Source organism: Salvelinus fontinalis, chromosome 6, assembly GCF_029448725.1.
Source record: "Salvelinus fontinalis isolate EN_2023a chromosome 6, ASM2944872v1, whole genome shotgun sequence".
NCBI lineage: Eukaryota > Metazoa > Chordata > Actinopteri > Salmoniformes > Salmonidae > Salvelinus > Salvelinus fontinalis.
Window position 1 is genome coordinate 35,042,142 of NC_074670.1, and position 18,853 is coordinate 35,060,994.

Consider the following 18,853-nt stretch of genomic DNA (forward strand, 5'->3'; position numbering starts at 1 on the left):
CCTGAGATAATGAGAATTAGGGGTTTTGAGTTTGAGACAGAAAATTATGTTGCCACAAAGCAGAACAAATTTGTTGGACTTTGTAATTCATTCATACCTTGCGCAATAAAATACGCAAACCTTGCTGTCCCTTTGCGTACTTCACCCACTGTCAATCAAGGTCAACGTTACGCGCCTTTCGTTACAGTGTTTCACCAAATGTAGCCAAAGATTGCAACTTAATCGAACATTTTTAGAATGTTACAATATTCGTAGGCATAAATGGCAACATCGATTTGCAGCGTTTACACACGCATAAACTCGTTCTGCGCACATTCCGTATTGTCTGTCATTTAAGGTCTACGTCGATGCTGTTTGAGAATACGACTTGCAGGATTAGCTGTGCGTCTGTGTAGGTTTTTTGTGGGTCATGGGGGAAAGAGCAAGAGGTAAATAAAGAGACACGCGTTAATAAACACGGGTAAAGATTTACTTTCACACTCAGTAGCTTCGCTGGATGCTTGAATTGCCAGCTATTTATTATATTGTAAGCAGACACTTAGGAGAAGAGGATAGTAGGAAGGTCTACAGTCAGTAGTAGTAGTAGGTGGTGGTGAGTAGAACATTATGCTATCAATCGAATAATGGTCTGTCACATTTTTGTAGCTAAATTGCTAACATTTGGTCATCAACATGCATTGTGGCAAACAGGTAGCTAGCTAGCCACGTAGTTAGTTAGCTTTCAATCTTTTACTGAATGTATTTTGCAAGCTCAACGCTCTCTAACTAACCATAATTAGCTAGCTACAGCCACTACACACTGTAGATACGTTAGCTAGCTAGCTAGCTAGCGTACAGTACATATATTATGTAAAGTCAATGTTTAACGTTACAGTGCTAGTTGGGAGGACATTCATTTATGTAATGTGACCATATAAATCTAAACTTGGCTAGGACATGCCTCACCCTTAACGTCTGTGCATGAACTATTGACATGGTGTAGTAGTAGGAGGTTTGCAGTATAGTAGCTAGTTAGTATAGTATATAGTAGATATAGTACCTACTGCCTATATGATGGCAATGGTTAATTTTATGGTGCTCCTTGAATTCTCAACTGGTGTTTTTCAGGTAAAAGTATTGCAATACTAACCTTATGTTTTCAACTTGAGAAAGCATCATACCTAAATAACATTTTCATGCTGTCAGTCTCAACTTGAGAAGTTAACCTATATTTTTCTGTAGAGCCAATATAGCTACAGCATGCTGTCATACAGTGCAAAGTATGACACCTCACTAGGAATACCTACTAACTGAATTAAACCCAGACACATTCACTCATTTTGGGACCATGCATATTCATTAAGACTGTCTCTTCTGTCCACGGTATTGCACTGTGTGTGTGTGTGTGTGTGTGTGTGTGTGTGTGTGTGTGTGTGTGAGAGACAGTGTTTATTAATATCTGTCTATAATCCTCTTACCAGGGCCCTAATCGTACAGCATCTGTTTGGGTCAGCGGAAAGAAATCCTTAAATCTAAACCCTAGTATAGCTACTGGACCACCTGTGGACAGGGTACAGTGTTGTCTCCCCTTATTTTCGGTAAGATTACCTGCAGTTGTGTGTGGTGCTGTTACTTTTTGTATTGTAGTAAGATGGTGGAAATGGGCATGTCTTAACTTCTCAGCTCCAGGGCTGACTGCATTATAGAAATTGTCATTATTGTATTTGTCTGAGAGGTTTAGTGAAGTTGAGTAAGCCACTATCTGTGCTCGTCTGTTGTTGGCCTAGATAGTAGGTCAGCTATGTGAACAGCAGGTTCGTCTCTCTCTCCGACATTTGATTGCATTGACACACTGTTGTGGGGGAGAGGACTGTGGATTGGGGAATATTACTACAGCTTTGCAGTAGAGGGAGTTGCTTTGACTGTTGGTTGTCACCCGTGAATGTTTTCTTTCACTTAAAGGGCCAGGTGTGTATTTAAAGAGTGAGTTAAAGACTGAAAGCCAGTCGGAAGAGGGAAAGTGAAGCTCTAGGCTATTCTCACTCAGTCCTGTTGTGGAGCCATTCTTGGTATCCTCGGTGTGTGTGTGTGTGTGTGTGTGTGTGTGTGTGTGTGTGTGTGTGTGTGTGTGTGTGTGTGTGTGTGTGTGTGTTAAAAGGCAACCGATAGAGCATGTTAGATTAGGAGAGGACTATGAGACATTGGGCACTTGGGATGAGATTTCAATTTGGCCTGGCTAGCCCTCTCATCCTCAAATAGATCTCCATATCTCTCAAACAGCTCTCTCATGTTGCTTTGATTGATGTAAAAGGTTGAAAAGAGAGTGATGACGCACACCCAAACACAGCACAGGAGCTGGAGAAAAGGATAGCCTAGCTGTAGTAGGAAGGTAAATGACTTCCCAACAGTGAGCGGACATCCACATTTTTTTCTTATGTTTTTCTTGGTACTGGTACACCGTCTTTGTATTCAAATGGTTTATCTTGAGCTGTCTTGCATGGGACCATGAATAGTGTTGGTGCCGGTCTATCTCTGCTTAATAGCTCACATTTGTTGTCTTGTTAGGCACCTCAATGAATGCAGAAAGAGTCTGGCACCCAGGCAGGATCCTGAATGTGACATTATCAAACTGAGTTAATTAGATTTGAAATGTACAAATAAAATCCATCGTCTAATCGATAAGTCAATGTTTTATTTCACTTATTCCTCTCTTCAGCTCTAAGGTGGTCTGATTGGATACACCGCTGCCCGGTGTTGCCATGGCGATGCGGGAGCTGGTGGAAGGGGAGTGCGGGGGTGCCAATCCCCTCATGAAGCTGACTGGTCACATGACCCAGGAGGGAGGTGCTTGGAGGCACAGGTCAACACCAACTGTGAGTAGTCACCGGTAGAAATTAGAATAAAGAATGTATGGAATATGTAAAGTAATCCATGTTCTGTTTGTTATATTCTTAGTTTGTTATTGGCCATGTTGCATTGATAGCTATTTTCCCTGGTCAACGGTGGGGCCCATCCAGTTCAAATTGGTGCTCCCAATTTTTTTACATTTAGGAGCATGACATGAAATTTATGCGCACCATGAAAAAATTATTGAGATTAAGTCTTTATGAATTCTGTCTACTTTAAGCACATGTTGTGCCCTATAAAGTAATATGTAACACTGTAAAATACATTTGTTTATTATAAAAGTTAAATTGAAATTACCAAGTCATTTGCGGAATATTAGGCTTCTACATTGTGTAAAAGCTCTATTTTCATATTGAGATGCATTACATTTAAAATTGTACACTTTCTCTTTAAAAACATCAGGTCTGTGATTTCTATGATCATCGATCTCCTGAAGAAGCTATGCCTTTTCCTTTCTTTCTGTGCCCCCAAATATTTGGAGATATTGGTAAAGTTACCGGTTTGTTAGCTAGCTAGCCAATCAGGAAACATGAATGAACAAAGTGTAAACAAATGGTTAACGACATGCGAGTAGTTTTCGAACGGCCCACAACATGGTTTATGAATGTAAAATGTGGTCCCGGTGATTCGCTGCAGGAAGATAAAAATGTTGTGCCTGTAATATGGGTCAGATCTTTTGACTCGGTTGGGCTATGAACAAGCTGTAGTAACGGAGCAACCATGACATGATCGAATCTGCACTCGTTTTTTTCTCTCTTAGGCACTCTGAAACAACAGTACAGCGAAGCCTTATTGCCACAACTATTATCTTGGAGCTTTCTTTTCTAGTCGCGTAGAGCTCCCAAAATAAAACTCTTGGTCTCGCACACAAACTTTGTCGCACTTTAGAGCCCTGGAACCATCTACCCATACTTGAACGAGTTCATACATCATAGTTTGTTTGGACCATACAACTTAGTTGTACTATAGCTTTCACAAATATATCTCACAGTATCACTTTCATCCCTCTTTTTCTCCTAGATTCCCCCTACACCCATTGAAATTGCAACAGAAGAAGAGGTCAGTCTCATATTACCTTCCCAGTCCTATTGATTCGAACTGTTGTGCTTTGTCTGCATATTCTAAAAAAGGAATATGAAAACACGTTTCATTCATGTGAGGTTTGTTAATCGTCATTGAATAGGCTTGCGTTTGATGTCCTGTTCTGCATGTGTGTGTGTCCAGTTGGTGAATGAGTTCATGCAGCAGGCGCCTCCACGGCCCCCTCACAGCTTTGACATGGGCCAGTTACTGGAGGAAATGCAGCAGATCGATCAGCAGAGCTACAGACAGGCTCCACAGAAAGGTACACACACAGCAGTAATAGAATACCATATTATACTCTCCAACGCAGCAGAAGCAACACCATTATAGATATGCAGTGTGCCTGCCCGGCAGCACTTCCATATTGTTACCCCACAGGCTTTAGAACATATGTTGACACTTCAAGACACCTTTATTACGTTTTCCTGTACCTTCCATCCAAGTACTTGGACTGAAAAACACACTTTTTTGCCAATGTGTAAAGAAAACAACATCCTTTCCCTCCTGTCCTGTCCGTAGCTCCGGGTGTGGCTGCGTTGGCCCTGTCTGGTGATTGGACGTCTGAGTTTCTGTCGGGAGCAGATGCCGCCACCGCCTCTTCAGGGCAGGCGGGACTTGGAGACCCGGCGGACGCTGATTGGACCAGAGAGTTCATCACCGATGGCACAGGTACATTTTTTTGAATGTCGATGGTAGGCACAATTGCCAACCATTTGTTTGAATGTACTTTGTGGCCACTATTTCTAGCAGGTAGAGAAATAATTGGTATCTTACTCTCTTTCCCTTTCTCCCCTCTTTCTCTTCTCTTTCTTCTCTCTCAGATCCCGGGCGTTGGGCAGAGGAGTATCTGGAACAGTCAGAGGAGAAGCTATGGCTCGGAGACCTGGGAGAGAGGGAGCAAGAATGGTAATAATGGAGAGACAGAGAAAAAGAGGAGAGCAAGGGACACGTAGATGGATACAGTGAACTTCTGAGAAACCTTGAGAACGTTCCAGAGAAGATGGTGCCATTGTGATGTTGAGCCGCTAAGCGTGTCTTAAAATCTTTGATGTCGTCCTCTCAGAACTCTGTGTTATTGCGTTCACTTTATAAGGGCTTTGGCCATAACAGCTCTAAGTCAAGAAAAAAAAATGAAAACCAGTTAATCCCGCAAACAGTCGTTTAGTTTGTGTATGTAATGCGTTGACCCAATAAGTAGCAGTCATTTAATTAGGTATTCAAAAGCGTCTTTTGATTCCACCCTTGTTGGATATGTATTGTGAAAAGATCCAATGCATTTAAATTACAATACATTTACAAGGATACAGTGTGATTATGTAAAATGTACATTGTCTCTTTAACCCACTTGTTTAAAATGATCACTGTTTGAGACTCAGTTAGCTGTTTAAATTAACCCTTTGATGTTAATGTTTGTCAATCCAATAGGACGAAAGAGTACCTACCAGGAGACGAACTGAAGCAAACAGCCAATGAGCTGGTCGCAAAGGTCAATGACCCCAAGTTACAGAACACTGAGGTGTGTGTGTTTCCGTGTCGCGTGTGTTTCATACTTTTTTTTTTCTTCTACATATCTATCCCCATACCCTTTCCCCATTCTTTGCCAATCGAAGTAATGTAGCTTTGTAATAACAGGATCATTGTAGTTGTAGCCGTTTCTTTTGAAGTGTTTAGTGAGACACACTTCTTTGTAGTCAATTAGACATCAAAATGTTTCATGGGAAAGCATTTTGCAGTGATGGACCGTAGTAGCATAGTGACTCTTTACAACCTGGTCTTCAGAACTGTTTGTGTGGTATCCAACTCCCCTGTCATTATTTGGGATTTGGCTAAAGCACAAACTGATTTAATGACCAGTCTAGGTCCATTAGCCATAGCCATAATGGTTATTGTGTCATTGTTATGTTGTTGTTGTTGTGTTGCACTGTAGTTCCTGCGGTTCATTAGGCAGATTGGCGAGGGCAGTGTCACAGTGGAGGACAGAGCAGGCAAACAGCACACAGATAGAGCTCAGGCCAAGGAGGCTCAGAACTGGGCCTCCAACCTCAACCAGGTAGGAGCCAACTTCCATTGAAGACACAAGGGGAAGGGTGCAACTGTCAACCTACAGGGAGCCATCTTGGCTCAAACTTCCTCATTTTGTGCCTCATGACCCACCCCCACGTCCCAGTATTTGGTGCAGACCCCTGCAACTGTTACTAACTACATAACCAAGTTATGGCCATGAACTTTTCTGTATGTGAGCCTTGCACTAAGCTGTACAATGTATAATTTGGAAAAGGTATATGTAGAAATAATTTATTGTGGAAAAGAGCGCATTGTCCTTTCTATACATGCGATTTCTATATGCCGACTTCTGCCAATGAAAATTATCATAGCTGTTCCCGTCTTGAATCAGACTTCCAGTTCCCCTTGTGAAGTGAAGTCGTATGTTGACAGGGTTGGGGCAAATCATTTTTCAATTCAGGTAGGGGATTGAAAAATAATAATAGGCATTTTTGTATTGTTTTCATCATGAATTGAATTCCAAGTCACTTCCTGAATTAGACCCCAGCCCTGGTGTTTACCATTGAGTATGTAGTCATAGGAGTTCTCATTAACTGTGACATCTACTTTTCCCCCTTTGACCCTGCCGTGAACTCTTGGCTTTCCCCTTCTTCGATTAACAACCCCCATTCATTTGTATCAAATGAAAACTCCTCCGTCCTCACCCCTCCCAAAACAAAAATCCACCCCCAACCCCTCACACCTGCGACAAAACAATCATGCCTCCCCCCGTTCTCCGCTCTCTGGTTGCCATAGTTCCTGGAGGAGACTGGGGGAGGGACTTTACCCTTGACAACCCAAGAGTGGGATCAGAAGCTTGCCAAAGCTAAGGCTAAACAGGCACATCAATGGGCTTCTGTCGTCAGGCAGGTAGGACCCCTGACGCCACGGCAACACTGCCCAGTGGCTCCGCCACCGGCTTTCTGTCAAGAAAGTTGTGTTGCGCTGATATTTTTCAGCCTTTTTTACTGTAGTTTGATGGCTGTTTTTAGTGGCAGAATGTTGTGCCCCATGTAGGTTTTCCCGTAGTTTCTTAGCACTTTGTATAAACCCAAGGACGATGCACTGTTTTTGCTGATTTTAAACTTGCATTTAGATTATAGCAATTACTTTTAGAAAAGTAGTAAAGACGACCTGCACTAGAGGTGTATAGATTGTAGGGGAGAAAGGGAGTGGGAGAATGGGTGTGGTTCTCTGATTTGTTTTGCTTCTTTCCATTCCTTTATCTTGTCTTCCTCTTTCACCCCTCTTCGCCATCTTGTTCTGCTTCTCCTTTACTGTCACAACCTCAACATCCCACTTTAAGTGTTGTTATAGAGTTATGGACAACTTGGTGTCCACATCTGCCATTGCTACCTCTTCCTTCCTGTTCAGGTCTCAGTGGAGTCAGCGGAATCATGGGTAGATGAGTTCGCCACAGCAGGTCCAGATTTCCAGCAAGCTAAAGCTGCTGTGGAGGTAAGAGATACGATACAATAGGAAAGATAACAGAATAATGACCATAAGTATTTTTAAACATCTTCCAAATTGTATCTATCAAGAATAATTCCAGCCTATGGCCTAACATTCACATAACTGGGCAAGGGTGCAGCTATGGGTGGGCCTCCCTCTTAGGAGCCAGACCCAGCCAATAAAAATGAGTTTTTCCCCACAAAAGGGCTTCTATTACAAACAGAAATACTCCAAAGCACCCCCTCAGACGATCCCGCAGGTGAAGAAGCCAAATGTGGAGGTCCTAGTCTGGCGTGGGTACACGTGGTCAGCGGTTGTGAGGCCGGTTGGACGTACTGCCAAATTCTCTAAAATTACGTTAGAGAAGGCTTATGGTAGAGAAATGAACATTCAATTATCTGGCAACAGCTCTGGTGGACATTCCTGCAGTCAGCATGCAAATTGCACGCTCCCTCAACTTGAGACATCTGTTGTATTGTGTGACACAACTGCACATTTTAGTGGCCTTTTATTGTCCCCAGCACAAGGTGCACCTGTGTAATGATCATGCTGTTTAATCAGCATCTTGATAAGCCACACCTGTCAGGTGGATGGATTTTCTTGGCAAAGGAGGGAGACATGCTCACTAACAGGGATGTAAACACGTTTTTGCACAACGTTTGAAAGAAATAAGCCTTTTGTGCGTATGGAACGTTTCTGGGATCTTTTATTTCAGTATCATGAAACATGGGACCAACACTACATGTTGCGTTTATATTTTTGTTCAGTATATATTAAGCTCTTTACATGTACTAATAATGCCATTGCACATTTTCACTTCACACATCAGGTAATTACCATGTATCATTGGCTTAAAGTACACTGTGTATATAGAACCTTTATCAAAGTTCACATTGGCCCTTTGGTCCAAACCACTATTTTTATTGGATGCCAATGTTAACATTAGGGGGATTCCCACAGCAACTGGTATGATGATGATGCCCAGCACCCCCATCATTTGACCCCTGACTTTGACATTGTGATTGTTCCTCTGTATCAGAGCGACGTGGACTTCTGGGAGAAGCTGCAGCAGGAGTGGGAGGAGATGGCCAAGAGAGATGCAGAAAGTCACCCCTGGCTCTCCGATTTTGACCAGATGCTCAGCAGCTCCTACGACAAGGTACTTGACATAGCTTCCTATCCACCTGTGGACGTGGTGTTGGAGGGCCAGTAGGAGGCATTCTGTACTCTGGTCTAAAAAAAAAAATATCCCAATGCCCCAGGGCAGTGATTGGGGACATTACTCAGTGTATGGGTGTTCTGACTCTCTGTGGTCACTAAAGATCCCATGGCACTTATCATAAGAGTAAGGATGTTGGCCTCCAGAGTGGCACAGTGGTCTAAGGCACTGCAGTGCTAGCTGTGCCACTAGAGATTCTGGGTTTGAGTCCAGGCTCTGTCGCAGCCGGCCACGACCGAGAGACCCATGGGGCGACGCACAATTGGCACAGCGTCGTACGGGTTGGGGGAGGGTTTGGCCAGCAGGGATGTCCTTGTCCCATCGCGCACTATCGACTCCTGTGGTGGGCTGGGCGCAGTGCACGCTGACACTTTCGCCATGTGTACAGTGTTTCCTCTGACACATTGGTGCGGCTGGCTTCCGGGTTAAGTGGGTATTGTGTTAAGAAGCAGTTCGGCTTGGTTGGGTTGTGTTTCGGAGGACGCACGGCTCTCGACCTTCGTCTCTCCCGAGTCCGTACGGGAGTTGCAGCGATGGGACAAGACTGTAACTACCAATTGGATACCACGAAATTGGTGAGGAAAAGGGGTAAAAAATAAAAATAAACATTTTTTTTTTAAATGAGTAGGGATGTTAACCCCGATGTCCATGGCCACCTAATCAACCCCAGCTTCCAACCCACTCCTCTCCCCTCTAACTCTTCCCCAGGTTGTTGCTGTAAATGAGAATGTGTTCTCAGTCAACTTAGCTGGTTAAAATAAGGGTTCATTTTTAGTTAAGGATAAGTTTAGCCTTCTAGATCACAATGAATATGTTCAGCATTCCTACCTGTCCAGGCTAAAAAAAATCTGCCTTGTCTTGTTTGCTAAGTTGCTGTTCATGATTTAACTCTCTCTTTATTTCTTCCTCCCTTTCTCTTTCCCTCCCTCGCTCTCTCACCCCCTCCAGGGGTACCAGTTTGAGGAGGACAACCCATACCTATCCCACCAGGACCCCCTTGCTGAGGGGGTGAGGAGGATGGAGGCAGGGGACATCCCTGGGGCCGTGCGTCTGTTTGAGAGCGCCGTACAGAGAGAACCAGACAACCAGCTGGTGAGACACTCAGTAATTAATAACTCTGATATAATAATATCTCAAGGTGAAATTATTTCTGGCTAACAAGCGCTGGCGACTAAGGGGGTTCTTTCCTACCCTGTTAGCATTATGTGGGTAAAGAGGTAAAGAGAACTAAGCACTCTCACACTTTTTTCCTGCTTCTTTTTTTTTAGGCATGGCAATATCTGGGAACCTGTCAGGCAGAGAATGAACAAGAGTTTGCAGCCATCAGTGCCCTCCGCAGGTAAAGAGTTTGAATAGCAGCCTCACTAACTGGAGAGAAGTCCCCCGTGTATCCCAAGTGGCACCCTATTCCCTATATAGGGCACCCATAGGGCTTTGGCCAAAAGTAGTGCACTATATAGAGCAGGGGTGTCAAACTCATGTTGACCTGGGGGTTACAGTTCATATAAGGAAATCAGTCAATTAAAAAAAAAAAATTGGGCCCTAATCTATGGATTTCACATGACTGTGCAGGGGTGTGGGCCTAGGAGGGCATAGGCCCACCCACTTGGGAGCCAGGCCCTGCCAATCAGAACTAGTTTATTACAGATAAAAAAAACTCAGTTTCATCAGTTGTCCGGGTGTCTGGTCTCAGAGATCCCACAGGTGAAGAAGCCGGATGTGGAGGTCCTGGGCTGGGATTGGTTACACGCGAGCTGCGGTTGTGAGGCAGGTTGGACATACTGCCAAATTCTATAAAACAGCATTGGAGGCAGCTCATGGTTGAGAAATGAACATTCAATTCTCTGGCAAAAGCTCTGGTGGACATTCCTGCTGTCAGTATGCCAAATGCATGCTCCCTCAACTTGAGACATCTGTGGTGTTGTGTGACAAAACTGCACATTTCAGAGTGGCCTTTTATTGTCCCCAGCACAACATGCACCTGTGTAATGATCAGTAGTGGGAAAAGTACCCAATTGTCATACTTGAGTAAAAGTAAAGATACCTTAATAGAAAATTACAAGTAAAAGTGAGTCACACAGTAAAATTCTACTTGAGTAACAGTATTTGGTTTGAAATATACTCAAGTATCAATGTAATTGCTAAAATGTACTTCAGTATCAAAAGTTAAAGTATAAAATGAAACATGGGACCAACACTTTACATGTTGAATTTTTTATTTTTGTTCTGTATAATTTCTACACCATTTCCATTTGGTTTGAGTCATTTTAAAGTATATGTGCAGTTGAAGTCGGAAGTTTACATACACCTTAGCCAAATACATTTAAACTCAGTTTTTCACAATTCCTGACATTTAAAGTAAAATAAGTAAAAATTCCCTGTCTTAGGTCCGTTAGGACCATCACTTTATTTTAAGAAGGTGAAATGTCAGAATAATAGTAGAGAGAATGATTTATTTCAGCTTTTATTTCTTTCATCACATTCCCAGTGGGTCAGAAGTTTACATACACTCAATTAGTATTTTGTAGCATTGCCTTTAAATTGTTTAACTTGGGTAAAACGTTTTAGGTAGCCTTCCACAAGCTTCCCACAATAAGTTGGCTGAATTTTGGCCCATTCCTCCTTTGGCCCATTCCTCCAGTCCTACCTACAAATTTTCTATTTGACTGAGGTCAGGGCTTTGTGATGGCCACTCCAATACCTTAACTTTGTTGTCCTTAAGCCATTTTGCCACAACTTTGGAAGTATGCTTGGGGTCCTTGTCCATTTGGAAGACCCATTTGCAACCAAGCTTTAACTTCCTGACTGATGTCTTGAGATGCTGCTTCAATATATCCACATAATTTTCCTCCCTCATGATGCCATATATTTTGTGAAGTGCACCAGTCCTTCCACCCCCACAACATGACGCTGCCACCCCGGTGCTTTACGGTTGGGATGGTGTTCTTCGGCTTGCAAACTCCCCCTTTTCCCTCCAAACATAACGATGGTCATTATTGCCAAATAGTTCTATTTTTGATTCATCAGACTAGAGGACATTTCTCCAAAAAGTACGATCTTTGTCCCCATGTGCAGTTGCAAACCGTAGTCTGGCTTTTTTTATGGCAGTTTTGGAGCAGTGGCTTCTTCCTTGCTGAGCGGCCTTTCAGGTTATGTCGATATAGGACTTGTTTTACTGTGGATATAGATACTTTTGTACCTGTTTCCTCTAGCATCTTCACAAGGTCCTTTGCTGTTGTTCTGGGATTGATTTGCACTTTTCGCACCAAAGTACGTTCATCTCTAGGAGACAGAACGCGTCTCCTTCCTGAGCGGTATGACGGCTGCGTTTATATGGTGTTTATACTTGCCTACTATTGTTTGCACAGATGAACGTGGTACCTTCAGGCGTTTGGAAATTGCTCCCAAGGATGAAGCAGACTTGTGGAGGTCTAAAAAAAAAAATCTGAGATCTTGGCTGCTTTCTTTTGATTTTCGCATGATGTCAAGCAAAGAGGCACAGAGTTTGAAGGTAGGCCTTGAAATACATCCACAGATACACCTCCAATTGACTCAAATGATGTCAATTAGCCTATCAGAAGCTTCTAAAGCCATGAAATCATTTTCTGGAATTTTTCAAGCTGTTTGAAGGCACAGTCATCTTAGTGTATGTAAACTTCTGACCCACTGGAATTGTGATACACAGTGAATTATAAGATAATGAATCTGTCTGTAAACATTTGTGGGGGAAATTACTTGTGTCATGCACAAAATAGATGCCAAAACTATACTTTGTTAACAAGAAATTTGTGGAGTGGTTGAAAAATTAGTTTTAATGACTCCAACCTAAGTGTATGTAAACTTCCTACTTCAACTGTGTGTGTGTTTGTGTGTTCGCAAATCTGTCATCGAGGCAAAGGGTGGCTACTTTGAAGAATTTCAAATATAATATATATTTTGATTTGTTTAAAACTTTTTGGGTTACTAAATGATTCCATATGTCTTATTTCATAGTTTTGATGTCTTCACTATTATTCTACAATGTAGAAAATAGTAAAAATATAAAAAACCCTTGATTGAGTACCGCATTGAATTGGCTTGCATGTTTGACAACCCTGATATAGAGAATAAGGGTGCCTTTTGGGACGTAGCTCCTATGTGACATTAGGAGTATGTCATGAAGTATGTACTTATTTGATTTATGAAAACATGTTTTATGTGTGGCTCGAATACAAAGATGCTGTGATAAGCAGGAACTTGGGTGCAAAATAGAAAGTCCTCGAAGTTACATGATGCCTGTGACGACTTGTTGCCTCAGTGTTGGATGACGCAACATTTTCTCGGGTTCTCTCACCTTGCTCTCTCTTTTTTTTCTCTGTCTCTTGCTCTCTCCTTTTCTCTCGCCGTTAGATGCATAGAGTTGAAGAAGGACAACCTGACCGCTCTGATGGCACTGGCCGTCAGTTTCACCAACGAATCGCTGCACAGGCAGGCCTGTGAGACTCTTCGCGATTGGCTGAGGCACAACCCTGCGTACCGGCCAGTCCTGGAGCAGAGTGAACGGGAGCGTGAGAAGGACAGAGGGACCAGAGAGGGGGAGAGATTTGGCTCACTGCTGCCGGAGTGAGTGGACCTATTTCATTGTGTATGAATGTGGTGTGCGTGTATATTCAGAATATACTTATAACTGCTAATCAATATAACACAAAATGAAATACAGGACATTCTTCTGTATTTTCTCATGTTTATGTTACGAAACATGGATTCTACATGTTGGCTTAAAATATCACAATTGTTAAATCATCTCCCTCCTCCTTTTTTCCCTTCTCTGTGCCTCCCTCCTTCCTCCCCCACTCTCAGATCTTTGTTTACCGAGGTGCAGTCCCTGTTCCTCAGTGCGGCGAACTCTGACCCCGCCCGCGTCGACCCCCAGCTACAGTGTGGCCTGGGAGTCCTCTTCAATCTGAGCGGGGAGTATGACAAGGCCGTGGACTGTTTCACCGCAGCCCTCTCCGTCACACCACAGGTACACTAGTAGGTTATCCACTTCACCGCGGCCCTCTCTGTCACACCACAGGTACACTAGCAGGTTATCCACTTCACTGCGGCCCTCTCTGTCACACCACAGGTACACTAGCAGGTTATCCCCTTCACCGCAGCCCTCTCTGTCACACCACAGGTACACTAGTAGGTTATCCACAATCTGTGGTTCATGTGTGTTTGGAGAATAAACACACTTGATTATAATTAGCTTAATTTTATTTAAACAGCATAAAGTTGATCAATTCAAATGTGTCCGAATGCATCCTTCCTTGCTTGCTTCCTTGAAGTCATTTCTGATCTGTATGCTAAATGGTTACCTGAAAGCAATTGGGTCCATCTCATTGTAAAAAATATTGTGATCAACCTTTTTTTTTATTTTCAGACTGTGGGTCACAGGTACAAAAACGATAAAAGAAATGCATACACAGATGTCCCCACCCACCCGGAAACCATGTTTCCAACCCCTTCCCATCCAGCAACCGAAGTTGCCTATCGGTCCCCCTCCCACCTATCCATCCCGAGTCACCCCTTACATTCCTGATAAATCTCCGCAAGCCCTCCCTAAGACGACAAGAGACCCCTCCGTACCACCCTTTCCCTGTGGGCCTGAAAGCAAAGAAAGTAACAAAAGTTCATATATATACAGTATATTATTCTGTTCCAGTTAAAGGGTTGTTCAGATTCAATTAGATCTGTGGACCATACCTCATTGTTTTAATCATAGACTGTCATATACTTAAAGGAAGGAGACCGGGGAATGCATTTTTAGGTATTCCAAAAGGGTCTATTACTTTCCTCCTCTTCAAACGGTATGTCTAACCACACCCCCCCCCCCTTTTTAACTTTCTTTCCCTATTCAAACTCTTTTTCTCTCTGAAAGTACCCATCCCTAGTCACATGTAGCAGTTACCCCCTTCTGCTTCTGTGATTGCCCTTCCTTTTTCACAGACACCAACTACCCCCTCTTGAACAACTTTAATCAGCTCACCTTTTGTTTCAATTAACTGATGTACTCTCTCTCTCTCTCTCTTTCTCACTCTTGTCTTTACCTTCTGTGCTGTGGATCTGAGGTAGACTGGTCTCCCTCATCCAGACAGCTGTCTCTCCTCCTTCTGGGTCTTGTTGAGGGGGTATTGTTGTCTGGGTCTTTGCTGTCTCAAGTGTTCTGAACAGCTCCTTGAGCTGCGCCAGCTTTATCTCCAGCTTGGTCCATTTCTCCCTCAGATCAATGCAGGAGCAGTGCATTTGTGGGACCTGGGTTTTCTCAGGTCTAGGGGAGGGGACACTCCTATTGGGGCTGCTCGCCTATGGGGTGGGGGCGTGGTCCAAGGATGAGCTTCTTATGCTGTGCTCTCTCTTTGATCGTGTAGAAGTCCTGCTGAAAACGGTTTGAGGCTGCCCTGCAACAATAGTGCACCAATACTGTTCCAGATCTGTACAGGTTGACATAACCTTTGTCAGTGTCAGGGTCTTCATTGTCCATTATTCTTAGTTTTCACCCTTTGCTCGTACCCTCTTTCTTAACAGAAGGATAACTGTGCCATGTATGTGAGGAAAAAGAAGTGTATGATCCCCAGTTTGTAAGAGTCAGCAAATAGTGTCTCTGGATTGTCCTTAAGGAGCTTCTGTTTGTACTGTTTCGTGCATTCTCATGTTTAATTTCCCGGGGGGTACTGTTTTGTGATTGCCTCTGCACAGGGGTGGGGGAAGCTGTGATGGTCTGCTGTCATTGTTGGCTTTCACACCTTTCACTTCACAGTGTGCAAATGCCGTTGCAGCCGGGACGTCTGTCCTGAGTCTGTATAGTAAGATATCTAGAGATTACTATAATGTCTTTTACTTCTTGGCCTCAGAAGTAGCTTCAGACTGAACATCTACTCGCTCAGTTGCAGGTTGGGTGGTGTTTTCAGGTTTCTCCGGAGCTTCTTATGCTGATTGTTGGTTTGCTAGAAAGTTTGCTGGTTAATTCTTGGCTGTAGGTCATTTTGTCCAAAATCAGGGTTGTAAGTTAGAATTTTTCAATTTGGTGTTTAGGTAATGCAGAGGGTAGTTTTCTGTATAAGTCTATGTGGAAAAACTCCAAATGTATCCAACACTAATTCAGGAGCTCATGACCTCTCTGTCTGTCTCCCTCTCTCTCAGGACTATCTGCTGTGGAATAAACTGGGCGCCACGCTTGCCAATGGAAGCCGCTCAGAGGAGGCTGTTGCCGCCTATAGGAGGGCGCTTGAACTGCAGCCAGGCTTCATCCGCAGTCGGTACAACCTGGGAATCAGCTGCGTCAACCTAGGAGCCCACAGGTGAGATGAAGAGCCTTTTGTGGCCAGAGATGCACCGCTTTGTCCAAAAAAAATTCACACTATGTTTATTTTTAAAATATTTGCTCAAAACCACTTAAAACACTGTACTTTCTTATGTTTGTCAAAGTTAAGTTGTAGATTCAGGTCATACCAGGAGTAGAAATGGACTTTATATAATGTATTGACTTTGTTCACAATATAATTATTTTTGCCTTAATAAAAATCTATTGAATGCACCACAATGACAATTTCAATTTGACTCCTATTCTCTTCCTGGTTTACAGAGAGGCCGTGGAGCACTTCCTGGAAGCCCTGTCCCTGCAGCGTCAGGCGTCGGGGGAGGGCGAGAAGGTCAGTGCCAGCCGGGGCCCGGGGAGCACCGCAGCCACCATGATGTCCGACAACATCTGGTCCACCCTGCGCATGGCCTTAAGCATGATGGGAGAGAGCTCGCTATACGCGGCGGCTGACCGGCGAGACCTCGACACGCTGCTCTCCTACTTCTGTCAGAGGGGGGGGGAAGCGGGGGTGGAATGAAGGTGTGGGAGGGCCGAGGGAGGGAGAGGGGCAGGAGGAGAGTTGATAGTGTGTGAGTGCGCACTTAGGGGAGGAAGGTGTCTGGGAGAGGTAGAGAGAGAAAATGAGGAGAGAGAGAAAGAGGTCCTGTCCACAAACAACCCCCTAACCCTATAGGCACTTCATATAAACCAGAAATGATTGGATAAGTATAAACAACATGGAAGTAGCTCCTTTCGTAACATTTCTGCCATCTTATAACTACCAGGGTTTGGGTCAGTTTACTTCCTGAATTGAAATGGAACTGACCCCAACCCTGATACCTATCCAATCCTTTCAGGTAGAAAGGGATGATGAACTGTGACAAGGGGAGAGTAGGCCGAAAGGGAGGAGAGGTGAGAAGGACATTTGATGGGTCTTTCAGCAACCAAGGGAAATGCACAGTGTACACCAGGTGTATTGAATACATACTATTTCCTCCCCTGATCACTCTGACATCGCCTGGTTGCCAGTTGGTTCCTACTTTTTTCATTATCATGTTTGACACAAAGCAGAAACAGACTGGCACCCAGACTAGTTCACAGATGTCTGGTTCGCTCCCCTCGGTCCTCAGCAACGGGCGCAGGGATGTTCTTGTTGTGTCCCTCATAATCAGAGGCATCGTCATGCCTATTGAAACTGAGGAGCCACTTGACTCCCTTAGTTTCATTCAGCCCTATGATCCATGGATGTATACATTGGATACTAGTGAAAAGTTTGCACCTTAGGTTTTCCAGAGGGAATAAAACAGACATGGTAGAGCAAAATATCAAGTTGAGATGAATGTTCCTGTAATGTAAAGAAAAGATAGGATCTTGTTTGTTTGGAGGATCTTTGTTTTTCTTTTTTTATTCCCCCTTGAAAATAGGAAGTTCAAACGTTGTAAAGCTGGCTTACTGATTCCGAATCAATTGCTGAAGGTAGAAAAGAGATCATTACAGTAATATAGATATCTGGCTTTGGAGCAGGGGTGCTGAACTCCGGTCCTTGAGGGCCACAGTGTCTTTAGTTTTCCCCCCGTTATTTTATAGAGATCAGAGAATGAATTATACTCGTACTCAGTCCAATCAATGACATATCAATCAAAGAAGTAGTTGAGAGAAATTAAAGACTGCTGACATGAGTTGTACACACCAGAGTCGTATTCACTAGTAGGAACCCAATGGAAGCGAACGGGGAGGGACCTACCTGAATTTGTCCGACAAGAAGCGCTAGTTTTCATTTTCTGTTGCTACAGTGTGCAATAATGAATGACTCAGCTTTGGACAGAGGATGACATCAGTGTAAAGGTGATGGTACACTGAAAGAGGTGTCTTTGGACTTCTTCCTTCCCTCAACCCTTATTTCTTCAAACAAATGCCCTTGTTGTAAAATAATTAGCTTAATTGTAAAATAATGCTTTTTTGCCATATTGTCTGTACTATAATTATTGTACTGTTTTCCAAATAGTTAACCATACTGTAATGATTATTAATGTGATATTCAGCAATAAAGCTCTGACTCATTGATTAGGTCTACTTTTCATGTTTGAAAGGGCAGTAATTTCCCATATTTGTATTTTCCTTGGCCAGTTGCAGGATAGCAGACCGAAATAGACCAAAATGACCCAGGATTAGGCTGCTTTTACAGCACGAAAAAGCAAATGGTCAATACAGTTTGTTAATTCAACCAAGAGTATCTGATACAGAGACTACTTTGTTTTGCACGTATCCAGCTCTTTCTATGAATAGTAAGTAGCATACAACAAGTTGACAAGTACTTGTAAGTACAAGGGGGTTTGGGCGGGGCAGGTACATTCACATATGTATTCACAAGGTAAGTATTCGGCTTTTAAATACACTATATATACAAAAGTATGTGGACACCCTTTCAAATTAGTGGATTTGGCTATTTAAGCCACACTCGTTGCTGATGGGTGAGATACTCGAGCACACAGCCATGCAATCTCCATATACAAATATTGGTAGTAGAATGGCCTTACTGAAGAGCTCAGTGACATTCAATGTTGCACTGTCATAGGATGCCACCTTTCCAACAAGTCAGTTTGTCAAATTTCTGACCTGCACCTGTCAACTGTAAGTGCTGTTATTGTGAAGTGGAAATGTCTAGGAGTAACAACGTCTCAGCCAGGAGGTGGTAGGCCACACAAGCTCAGAACGGGACCGCTGAAGCGCACTTATTGTGTAAAAATCGTCTCCTCGGTTGCAACACTCACTACCGTGTTCCAAACTGCCTCTGGAAGCAACGTCAGCAAAATGACTGTTCGTCTGGAGCTTCATGAAATGGGTTTCCA

The 18,853-nt window shown here is 43.4% G+C and overlaps 1 protein-coding gene across 8 annotated transcripts; it reads left to right on the forward strand.

The window, feature by feature from the left end:
• Positions 1-193: 193 nt before the first annotated feature.
• On the forward strand, positions 194-18,068 carry LOC129857749 (peroxisomal targeting signal 1 receptor-like). Of its 8 annotated transcripts, XM_055926281.1 has the most exons (18): positions 194-592; positions 1,461-1,577; positions 2,696-2,852; positions 3,907-3,945; positions 4,111-4,231; positions 4,489-4,638; positions 4,791-4,875; positions 5,395-5,485; positions 5,897-6,019; positions 6,769-6,882; positions 7,387-7,470; positions 8,504-8,623; positions 9,632-9,775; positions 9,952-10,022; positions 13,073-13,285; positions 13,523-13,688; positions 15,848-16,005; positions 16,290-18,068. In XM_055926281.1, the coding sequence occupies exons 3-18, from the start codon at positions 2,739-2,741 to the stop codon at positions 16,540-16,542; spliced, it is 2,046 nt and encodes a 681-aa protein (XP_055782256.1). In that variant the 5' UTR covers positions 194-592; positions 1,461-1,577; positions 2,696-2,738; the 3' UTR covers positions 16,543-18,068. The 8 variants fall into 8 exon arrangements, with proteins under 8 accessions (XP_055782256.1, XP_055782249.1, XP_055782250.1 ...); XM_055926274.1 differs by lacking the exon at positions 6,769-6,882 and having other exon boundaries at positions 198-592; XM_055926275.1 differs by lacking the exon at positions 6,769-6,882 and having other exon boundaries at positions 198-460.
• The last annotated feature ends 785 nt before the right edge of the window (positions 18,069-18,853 follow it).